The following is a 12,112-nucleotide window of genomic DNA, read 5'->3' as shown; positions in this document are numbered from 1 at the left end:
GAAATTAAATTAGTGTCATTTAATTTTCAGAAACCAAATTAATATCAGCATAATTTTTCAAGGACTAAAACTATTTCCTAACAGTGTAATGTATAGCGACTTTTTAACTTCTAACAGTATAGTCTCCTCATTTATTTCAAAACTCAAGTTCCGACAACCACAAGATTTAAATTGCAGATACATGGTAATCAACTACTCGGTATTGATGTAGGCAAGATGGACGATCAATTGTTCCCATGAAAAATTGGACATTAGCCCCACCTAAAAGCAACACATCAATTAGGCGATAAAAAGTTACCTGAGTCCTAAAAATCATTCCTTATAAAACCCCAACTTACAAGGATTAGATGAGAGATATCTTTATAAGTAACCTTAATCTTATTTTTTTTTATAGAGATTGAATCTTAAAAAGACAATATGGACAGTCAAGTCAAACTAGTATAGGCCATCAAGTTGATTCTATATGTAAAGGTTTTTTGTAGAACTGCAGCAATAGAGAGGAAGAAACCACACAAAGAGAAGAAGCAGCCATGCAAGCACCAGCTAGCCATGGGGGCAATCTGACTCCAATAAAAGGGTACAAGACGCCAGCAGCAATTGGCATGCCTAGAATGTTGTAACCAAGAGCCCAGATGTAGTTCAGACGGATTCGAGACATGGTTTTTCTAGATAGATCTATGGCTGTAATCACATCTTCCAAGCTGCTTTTGAGCAGAACTATATCAGCTGCTTCTATAGCTACGTCAGTTCCAGCACCAATTGCCATACCAATATCAGCAGCTACTAAGGCTGGTGAGTCATTTATTCCATCACCCACCATAGCCACAGTCATTCCTTTCATCTGCATCCAGTTTCAATATAAAAAATCAGAAAGTGTTAACATCTTTTTCATATAATCTCTTATATTGGGCCTTCATACAAGAGGGCAAGCCGGATTAGTGGCAATATTGCTTCTTTATGACCGAGAAATCACTGGGGTGTGCAAAATAACCAAAAAACTGAACCGAACTATGAACCGAACCGAACCGAACCGCCCTTAAAATAACCGGTTTTTAAAACTCAGTTCATGAACCGAGCCGGTTTTTAAAAAACCAGTTCATGAACCGAACCGGTTTTTAGAACCAGTTTAAGAACCGAACCATTTCCGAACCGGACCGAACCGTTTCCGAACCGAACCGAACCGTTTTCAAACCAAACAAAATTGATTATTATAACTTTATTTTTAAAATTTTTAATTTTTTTTTCTTTTCAAAATAGGGTCGACCCGAACCGATTCCGAACTGAACCGAACCACTTCCGAACCGAACCAGTTTTGAACCGAACCGAACCATTTTCGAACCAAACCATTTAAACCAATTCGGTTCGGTTCGACCCATGCACATCCCTAGAAATCACAGGTTCAAATCCAGTATATAAGAATTTTCCTCACCCCTATCCTTGCAATCTATGGTTTTATGGGGAGTGGTTTGATTAGGCCTTTATACATCATTTTATAACCAAGATGTTTAAACTACATTAGTTTATTAGGTCCAATTTAAAAAGATAGGCTTTTAGCATAAGGTTATAAATTCAAAACTAAGTGTCACCGTTGTATTAAAAAAAAAAAAAAGGCTTTTAGCATGAGTTTCATATAGCTTAAAATAGCTTACGAGCCTTACCTGCAAGTCTTTCACCTTATCAGCTTTTCCCACTGGATCTGTTTCAGCAAAGACCTCACCAATACCGACTTCATTTGCAATAGCAGTTGCAGTTGCACAGTTATCACCAGTCACCATAATGCTTGAGATGCCCATAGAGTGGAGAAAAGATATGACACGTTTAGCCTCTGGCTTTACAGGATCAGTTACAGAGAATGCTCCAGCTATCTTTCCTTCAATTGAAACTAGAACACAAGTTCTAGCCAGATTTTCGTTTTCAGAGATGTACCTCTCAACCTCGGAACATATTGGAACATTACAAGCATGCATGAGTCTCTTGTTTCCAACTACAACTGTTCTATCACCCACTTTTCCACTTACCCCGGCTCCCATGTGTACCTCAAAATCCTTCACATCTAGGACTTCCTCAGGGCAGGAACCAAATTTCTGGCGCAGCTTCTTTGCATGAGCCACGACAGCTTTTGCTATGGGGTGTTCGCTACTTGCCTAAAAATTTGTAGAAATAATTCAATTAAATATTATGGAGAAATAAAATTAAGATATTAAAATGGATAAACTTCACTATCATTGATAAATTCTCTCCTTTTTGTCTTTCATCCCAGTAAATAAATTGCGTGAATTCAATTACAAAATCAAAATCCGGTTACCACAGACATTAGAATTTTTTCCAAATCTATTAAACGAAGATAAAATGGTATTGTCCTGTGTTTTTCATATTGATTTGGTATCTATTTTGAAGTACAGCACTTGAAATCCACCCGAGCAAACATTCTTTGCATTATGAAACAAAATCAAATTTTCTTTGATCAAAACTAGATTCAGTTTCTTCTTTTATATCCTTCAATATCTTTCCCACATAGGCTCCAAAAATGCTACTAGGAATAAAATTATGTCAAATATTGAGATATCCAAATAAGTACAGTATGCAACATAAAAATAAAGGGCAATGCTTTTCTCATGCTATTGGAGAGGAGGAAATCTCCTACACACTCAAATTTATGGTGGGGCCCACACATAAAAAATAAAGAAAACAAAAAAAATTATTGCACGCAAAACGAATTCTCACTAACATGAGAACTCCTACAACATAAGAATTCTTTTTCCCAAAAATAAAATACCTCCACAGCAATTGCCATGTCACATAACTCCTCCATAGAAAATTCAGAAAACAGCACTGCACTAACTACCACTGGCTTCCCAACTGTTAGTGTCCCGGTCTTATCAAACACAACAATTTTTACCTGCATAAGGGAATGATGAATAAGATTCCAATTAAAATTTAAAGTGAAAGTATTAAGGAATACGTAGCATAGTAGCATCAAATAAACACTAGCTAGCATTTACTAGATTATGCGAGACATCAATGTTAGAGATATAATGAAAAGTGGAACAGTGAGATTTTAGCACCTGAAAATAAACAAAATTACGCCTTTGATTATGATTTTAATGCAGTCCTAATTGCCTGACAGCACAACCTATGTACAAAGGTCTAAGCAGGAAGATGTTATTGTTGTTTAGCAACATCCAGCTAGAAAAGAATATGAGCATTGACAATTTTTTTTTTTGCCTCGCTTCATGAAATATGCAGTTTATTTATCACAATAGATGGATTCAATCAAGGAAATTGGAAAGAACTTCATCACCAAACGACATAAAAGGTTAACTGTACAGGCTTTACGAGAACCAAATTATGAATTCTGAAACCAGGAGAAAAATCATACAGAACAGTGCTATCATGTATAAGATATCCTGTGCTAACACCTTGCAGTCTAAAGATTTTAACACAACTGGGGAAATTGCAATGGTCATTTACCTTTCAATATCTAGTTATCATGTTTCAAACAGTTTATCCTGATAAACAAAAATAGGGGGAAATGTGTTACAAATAACATAAACTATTATTTAGTACACACTTGACTCTCCTATGTTATTACCTTATGTGCCTTTTCCAGTGCATCTCCACCCTTGATGAGCACACCTTGAGAAGCACCCATGCCCGAAGCTACCATAACAGCAGTTGGTGTTGCTAGTCCTAGAGCACATGGGCAAGCCACAACTAGCACAGAAATAGCAAACTGCAAAGCGAGCTCAAATGCGTCCATTGCTTTTGGTATCCAATGTTTAGGGTAAATCCCAGCTTCCCCAAGAATGAACCATCCCAACCAAGTGATGAGTGCTGCAATAACCACCTAAGGATGCATCCATAAACTAAGCTGCTTACCATGGATAAACTATTGCAATTCTGATATCAATTAAAAGATAAAATGATGCAGGATCTTTATCATCCCTTCATTTTAAGTCCAGTAAGATCAGCATATAAACAAAAAGATGAGGCAAGAAAAATAATTAGAGAACTGACGGTATAGGACATTATGTCTTGAAATTCTTCTGCACGAGGCAGAATTCCTAGAACCCACAAGTAGAGTGATAAAAATGATTATTAATATACCATGAGCATGATGAAAACACGTTAAGAAAAAAAGAAAAAAAAAAAAGAACCTGATAGGATCCAAAGGAAAATAACACAGGAAGGGAACAAAAACTATATCAGAGACATGCATGGAAAATTACAGGATGAAAACGAAAAGATAGTGGCAAACTTTAGAGAGGTATGTGCTCTCCCACCCCTTTACAACTCCTTACTCAATTCTTGCTTAATTTCCTCATTCCTTATTCCTCCTCTCTTATGCTTCCCCCCTCTCGAAAGTAGTTACCACAGGTTCAACCGTTTTCCCTCATTCCTTATTCCTCCTCTCTTGAGTGTCTCAAATGCTGCATGTGCTTCCTCAATTCACTGGAACTGGTCTTTTTTGAGCTGTGCAGTCAAGGGCTTGGCAATTTTGCTATAGTCCTTCACAAATTTCCTATAGTATCCCGTCAAGCCCAATAATTTTCTCAAGCTTTTAACAACTATAGGAGTAGACCACTCCATCATGGCCTTGACCTTTAATGGATCAGCTTTACACCTTCATCCAAAATAATATGACTAAGTTACTCTAGTTGAGACTGCCCAAAGTTGCACTTCTTTTTAGTCACAAAACCTCTGCTTTTCCAGTATTTCCAACGCTTCCTCAAATTAGTGGTGTTCTTGCTGTGTTGAAAAACCGAATCCCAAGGAAAATAACACAAAAAGGGAACAAAATATGGAATTTGTATTAAGTTCACTGATATCAAAGCTGATATCAGAGGCATGTATGGAAGATTACAATATGAAAATGAAAAGAAAGATGGTAGCAGGCTTTCAAGAGGCAGGTGCTCTCCCACCACTTTACAACTCCTTACTCAATTCTTGCTTAGTAAGTTACCTCATCCCCTATTTCTCTTCTCTTATGCTTCTTCCTTCTTGGAACCTGTTACAGCAGCCTCAACCGGTTTCCCCTCCACATCGCCAATCACACTTTCATGTGCTTGCTGGGGTCTAATCCCCTGTGACCTCTCCTAGAGTAGACTCCAATTACAGGTGGTAATTCTCTATGCCCGTCCCAGAGTAAACTCTAGCTACGGGTGTCCTCCTAACAAAATCCCTCTACAGATTACCCGGTAAAGAATATTCCCACCCAAAATGTTTATTATTGAAGTTGTTGTTTGTTCTCTATGATCAACATATATAAGTTCAATCTCCCATATAATATATATATAATATATATATATATATTACATTAAGACACTACACTTGGATAAAACCTTTTCTTTAAGGGAAAAACTAGAAAAAGGACTAGAAAAGTATAGTTAAGAAAAAAGACTCACTATTGGAACAAAAACCCTTGAAATGTGGTCAGCAAGTTTTTGAGCTGGTGCTTTGGCAAGTTGAGCAGCTTCTACGAGTTGAACAATTTGAGAAAGTGCAGTATCCGATCCAACATGTGTGGCCTTAACCAGTAAGCAGCCATTCTCATTGATGGTTCCACTGATAACCTGTCCAGCACATTTACAGAAATTAAAAATGTTCTCACCACTCTATCATGGCACGTTTACATTAATTAGAACTTCTAGAACTTGGTATTAAAGTAATCAAATAAGGTACACATTTCCCTACATCCCCTTCACAAGAATAAGAAAAAACAGAACTGAATCCCATGCGAGTGTGTTTGTGTATGTTTGTATCCTCTACATTTGGTCATCAATAAAAATCACAGTGCATCTACTTCTCTCCCTTTTGGTTACTCCTATCTTCTAACCTTAGAACATCACACTAACATTCTTCATTTATGTTTATTGTCATGTTCTTAATTTATTGGATTGCTTCTGCTCTCATAACCTGTAACATAAAAAAAATACTAGCAATTATCAGTCATAACATATGAAGAATACCTTGTCTCCTGGACTTTTATCAACCGGCCTTGCTTCCCCAGTGATCATACTTTCATTTGCATAGCTTTTCCCTTTTATAACAATGCCATCAATGGGAATTTTCGCCCCAGGAACAATCTTAATTATGTCATTCTTTTGTATAAGTTGAGTGTCAATTTCTGTCTCCGTGATGACATTTCCATCAGTATCAATTGCAACCAAATAAGCTTTATCAGGAACAAGTTGTGTCAGCTTTCCTAAAGCATCTGATGTTTTCCCTTTAGCCAAAATCTCCATATATTTCCCTAATAGAATAAAGGATATCAACATGGAACTGGTCTCAAAGAAATCTTGTCCTTGAAACGTATCTGAAGTCAGTTCCTTTATTAAAATATACATGGAGTAAAAATAAGCAGCATTAGTGCCTAGCGCAACCAAAACGTCCATGTTAGCAGATCTTCGCCGCAGTGCATGATATGATCCCATGTAGAACCTAACAATAATAGCCATAGTAAAATGATTATAAAAAACTCTATTTATTGAAAACAGATACAATACAACTGTCTTCTGGCTAATAAATAGTTACAGTAACAAGAAACTAGGATAAAGTAGCTACTCATATAGTAATAGTACCTTTTGCCAACTATAAATTGCACAGGCGTGCTAAGTATCCATCGTAAGAACAACCCAAGAGTAAGCATATTGTGGATCTTATAGTTTAACCAGTTGCCATATGGAGGAAGCATGGGAAGCACCATGGCAAATACAAACACGGGGACAGAAAATAAACAGCTGAACAAAAATTGGTCCCTATACATACGAATTTCATTCACCTTATCCTTTTCTCTTTGTCCCGAAGGAGAGTACAAGGTTGCCTGATACATCTTGGGGCCACAGCTAGCTTCCTTTATGCAGTGAATGAGAGATCTTGGACCTGTAATGTCTGGATCATAGCTAACTGTAACTTTATGTTCTGTCAAATCCATTTCAACATGATTCACACCTACAGCTAACTCAAGAGAAGACATTATGACATTTACATCTTCTGCAGAATCAACCCCTTCAAGTTTCAGGTGCAATTTGTTCGTATCATTCCCAGAGCTAATAAGATCTGCTCCAAAACCTGCATCTTCTATAGCCTCGATTATCTTGTTGGTATCGGTGAGGTTAGGATCAAAATGCACTTTTGCCTCCTCTAAAGCAAGACCAACTATTGCCTTTTTCACTCCATCAACCATTTGAAGTGCATTCTCAACAGACTCAGAGCAGCTTGTGCATGCCATTCCTTTAATTCTAACTCGGCATACTGATATTTCTTGCTCATCGAGTTCAATAACTCTAAAGCCAGTGTCTTCAATGGTTTCTTTTATTTTTTTTGCCTACAATATATTTGCATTAGAAATATCATTAGTTTCAGTCAGCATAACTATAAAGTATTTGTAAAACAGAACAGTAAAAAAGAGCAACCTGGTTCAGCTCCCGCTATGAGGAAAAGTATCAGACCCATTCATTGTGTGGGTCTATATCACTGGTCTTAACTAACCAAGTCTTACGCAACATTTGTACGAGGTTTATTATATGACTCGAACCTATGACCTTTGGATCACATGAAAATAACAACTAACCATTGTGCCAAGGCTCTCCTTCAAAAGAGCAGCATGGTGCTATAAAACTCCAGCCCCACATGCCTAAGAAAGAGTGAAACCTACCGTGTGGGTCTATAATAGACAACCTTACCTTAACTTTGCAACATACATTAGCATGAACCCATCATTAAAAAAAAAAAGTTATTCAGTTTTTGGAGATTTTTTCACGGGTTCGTGGATCATTCACTCGACTCATCCGGTCGAGCCCAGCAGAATCACAAGAACGGCAAAACTCTAGCTAGTAAGTTTTTAACCTAGCTATGAACTCAAATTTGAAACCACTAACTAAAATTGGAAAATCTCTGTACCAATTAATATCCATGGGCTCAGTGGTATTTTTATTCAGTTTTATATCTTAAATAAGGATGCTAGGCATGCCCATGTTACTAACAGAGGAAAGATCATAAATTTTCTAGGAAAATAAAAAAATAAAAATACAAATTATATTTGCATATTACAAGCCAATTGAAATCGCACAATTTTGGTACTAAAAAAAAAGAATTGCACAATTTTAGAAGGCAGACTTACAGTTATGATTTTTGGGACAAATTTGATAGCGGCTCGGCCATCAAGTGGCGAGACGGCGATGCTTTTAACTCCATTAAGGTTCATAGCAGCAGATTCAATAGAATTCACACATGATGCACACTTTATATCACTTATTTGAAACATAACAATCCTAACCGTTACGTCTTCCGGAGTCTGCAACAAAGGTATCTTAGCATCATCAAATCCATTAGCTTCCATCTTTGCGTGCGGCAGAGAAAGGGTTCAAAGGTACGTATCTATATAAGAAGGTGAACGAGTTGAAATTTTCAGAGCGAAGAGAGAATAGTGAATTTTGTTGTGCAATAGGGTTGGGTTGAGATATAACATAACCGCGTGCAGAATCTAGGGTAACAGCAGTTATGAGAATAAGGTCAAAAGACGAGTTTGGATTGGAGTGACGTGAGATGAGTGAGTGCGTGAGTCGCAGGCTTGAAGCACGCTTTTAAATTTTTGAATTAGTAACGACTCGCGCATTCTTTCCCACCAAATGTATGGTCTTTACCGCTTCTATCCCCTAATGCGCGTTATCTTAATGGATGATATGATGGGTTCTGGCATTGAGGACAGTTTCGGCATAACACAACCTTTTCGGTTTTTTTTCAATCGTGGTTTGGTTGCTTCCTTCCAAGAATTTTCTCAAAGGACATACGGTTGATAGCTAGCCTCCAAATTTGGTGTAATAATTTACAATCTTAATATAGTAGGATTCTTTGATATCAGTGTCAACTTTTAAATTTGACATCTCATATGAGAGCCATTAGATAAAAAAAGATCAATGGTGTCACATGCTTACAAATCACAGTCATTGATTTTTTTTTATCTAATCGCTCTCAGATGAGGTGTCAAATTTAAAATTTGACACTGGTGTCAAAGGACCCTACCTCATGTTGTAAATGATAGTTTATAATAATAGTATAGAAGTATCGCATCATGTATATCTCTTTGTATTTTTTTTTCTTTTAAGTTATATAATAGACTCTCCGCGGTGTAGTTGAAACACACGGATTACTTATAAATCTCTTTGTTCTTGATATTTAACATGATATCAGAGCCTAACAAGATCCGCATCTTTCCGGTAGACCCACTGTCTACCGAGTAAAAATCTTCCCAGAAATTGTCACTGTCGTCAGTTTTCGGCCACCGTCTGCCATCGGAAAAGTTTTTCGACGACCGTTCCGATCAAAAAGTACATCAATGGACTCAGAAGAAGCCGATCTACCCAACGCCGCAAGACCCACCGTCATCAGAGGTTGCTAGCGCCGTGGACCACAGTTTGATCATCGTTGATCACCACCACCGATCACTTTTCTGGCACTTTTTTCGGCGAGCCACCCACAGTTGTGATTGTCACAAGGAGGCGATTCTTTCCGTCCAAGGCCCGCTCCCAAATTCCCACTGACGCACCCTCACGCGCGTGAAACATACGAGCGGCTTCCACCATCAGGATCGCCTTCTCCTTCCGTTTTCAGATCGATCCTTACCTTGTGGTTTTGAGTTCGTTGCGGCCCTTCCGAAGCATTTCTCCTCTTTCCATTACTATTCGTGACATCTTTGTTTCAGCGAATTGTTCTTGATCTATGGCTGATTCTAGCTCATTTATCCTTCCTCAAGATATTTCTTAGCTCACGATCCCTGGTTCCACTGCTACTGTTGTGCATACAGGTAATAGCGTTGTTGGTTTTACTCAAAGTTCATCATTTGGTCACATAGTTCTTGATTCTGGTGCCTCTGATCATATTTCTGGTAATAAATCTTTGTTTTCCTCTATGTCTACCTCTGGTTATTTGCCTGCTGTCACTATAGCTAATGGTTCCCAGGTTCAGTCTCATGGGATTGGAACAGTACATCTCTTTCCCTCCATTACTATTGATAATGTGCTCTATGTCCCTGGTTCACCCTTTAATCTCCTTTCCATTAGCCATTTAATATGTTCTCTTGACTGTCTCATTTCTTTTACACAAAATTATGTTGTTTTACAGGTTCGAAATTCGGGGAGGACAATTGACGGCAGATTTGAGTCCAATGGCCTTTACTTGCTCTCCAGCTCCTCTCATGCTCATTCTGTATTAGATTCTCCACTCACTATTCACGCTCAGTTGGGTCATCCTAGTCTTACAAAGCTCCAGAAGATGGTGCCACGTTTGTCCAAGCTGTCCACTTTGCAATGTGAATCATGTCAATTCGGGAAACATACTCGCAGTTCTTTTCCTGATAGAGTCAATCGTCGTGCCTCCTCTCCTTTTAGTTTGGTTCACTCTGATGTTTGGGGACCCAGTATTACTGAATCAACTCGGGGTTATAGATATGTTGTTACCTTTATTGACGATTATTCTCGAAACACTTGGTTATTTTTACTAAAAAACCGCTCTGAGTTGTTCTCCATATTTCAGAAGTTTTATCATGAAATTCTTACTCAATTTGGTATTCCTATCTGCCCTTTTCGTAGTGATAATGTTCATGAGTATCTGTCTCAACCATTTCAATCATTCATGACCTCTCACGGCATTCTTCACCACACATCATGAGCGCACCCCCCAACAAAACGGGGTTGCTGAAAGAAAAAATCGTCATCTTATTGAAATAGCTCGGACACTCTTAATTCATGGGAATGTTCCTACTAGTTTTTGGGGTGATGCAGTTCTCAACGCATGCTATCTCATCAATCGCATGCCTTCCTCTGTCCTTGATAACCAGGTACCGTACTCTATCTTATTTCCCCATCAGCCTTTACATTCCTTACCCCTTCGTATTTTCGGTTCTACTTGTTTTGTCCATGAACTCGATCCCAATCGTGACAAGTTGTCTGCCAAATCCCACAAATGTGTGTTCCTCGGTTACACTCGGACACAAAAAGGTTATCAATGTTACTCTCCCAGTCTCCGTCGTTCTTTTGTCTCAGTGGATGTTACTTTCTTTGAGTCTGTGCCATTTTTTGGCTCCACCTCTGTTCCTGATGACTCTGTTGATACTCAGTTACCTTTACCCTCTTTTCTAATTCAATATGTTTCGGAACCAGATTCCACACCACCAAAGCCTGCTGTCACTTCTCCATATGTCCCAGCACCAGATCCTCCTCTCCAGGTTTATCACCGTCGGTCACATCCACCTATACCCCAAGACATTGATGAGGTTCCTATGGACTCAGATCTGCTGTCATCAACTCCTGCGACTTCAGTCCCGCCCTCTGACATTGACCTACCCATTGCTCTCCGAAAAGGTATTCGTAATATTCGTCATCCACCCAGGTATTCAATAAATATGAGTTATCATCGTCTTTCTCCATCACATTTTGCTTGCCTTTCTTCTTTGTCTTCTGTATCTGTTCTTAAGACTACAGGTGAGGCATTATCCCATCCCGGATGGCGACAAGCTATGATTGACGAGATGTGTGCACTTCATGGAAGTGGTACTTGGGATCTGGTTCTTCTTCCCTCTGAAAAAGCTGTTGTTAGATGTAGATGGATATTTACTGTCAAGGTTGGTCCTGATGGACAGGTGGATCGTCTCAAAGCACGTTTGGTGGCTAAGGGATACACTCAGGTGTTTGGTGAAGATTATAGGGATACATTTTCCCCTGTTGCAAAAATGGCATCTGTTCACCTCTTTATTACTATGGCTGCTATCCGTCACTGGCCCTTTTATCAATTGGATGTCAAAAATGCTTTCCTTAACGGTGATCTTGCTGAAGAAGTTTATATGGAGCAACCTCCTGGATTTGGTGATCTTTGTATGGTCTCAAATAGTCTCCACGAGCTTGGTTTGAGAGGTTTAGCACCATTGTCCAGCAGTTTGGTATGACTCAGAGTGCGGCTGATCACTCAGTCTTTTATCGCCACTTAGACTCTGGATCCATTTATTTGGTGGTATATATTGATGACATTGTCATTATAGGTGATGACCACCAAGGCATTACTCAGTTAAAACAACATCTCAGTCATCATTTTCAGACAAAGGATATCGGAAGACTAT

General features: G+C 38.5%; 1 protein-coding gene across 1 annotated transcript; it reads right to left on the bottom strand.

Annotated features, from left to right (window-relative positions):
- Positions 1 to 216: 216 nt before the first annotated feature.
- On the bottom strand, positions 217 to 8,341 carry LOC133304441 (copper-transporting ATPase HMA4-like). The gene is made up of 8 exons (XM_061504482.1): positions 8,123 to 8,341; positions 6,582 to 7,327; positions 5,970 to 6,441; positions 5,406 to 5,573; positions 3,593 to 3,847; positions 2,777 to 2,899; positions 1,659 to 2,144; positions 217 to 841 (listed from the first exon to the last, which is right to left on the bottom strand). Exons 1-8 carry the CDS (start codon positions 8,339 to 8,341, stop codon positions 449 to 451), a joined length of 2,862 nt encoding a protein of 953 aa, XP_061360466.1. The 3' UTR covers positions 217 to 448.
- Positions 8,342 to 12,112: the final 3,771 nt, after the last annotated feature.

This window comes from Gastrolobium bilobum, unplaced genomic scaffold, assembly GCF_033153095.1.
Source record: "Gastrolobium bilobum isolate Gb01-03AN ecotype WA unplaced genomic scaffold, APGP_CSIRO_Gbil_v1 utg31644, whole genome shotgun sequence".
Lineage (NCBI taxonomy): Eukaryota > Viridiplantae > Streptophyta > Magnoliopsida > Fabales > Fabaceae > Gastrolobium > Gastrolobium bilobum.
Note: the sequence above shows the minus strand (reverse complement) of the source record. Positions and strands in the feature narration are given on the sequence as shown.

Coding starts and splice junctions, on each gene's coding strand:
- LOC133304441 (XM_061504482.1), bottom strand. CDS start 8,341: ATGGAAGCTAATGGATTTGATGATGCTAAGATACCTTTGTTGCAGACT. Junction 6,442..6,581: donor CAATTTATAGTTGGCAAAAG/GTACTATTACTA, acceptor TATTATTGTTAG/GTTCTACATGGGATCATATC. Junction 5,574..5,969: donor ATAAAAGTCCAGGAGACAAG/GTATTCTTCATA, acceptor TGTGCTGGACAG/GTTATCAGTGGAACCATCAA.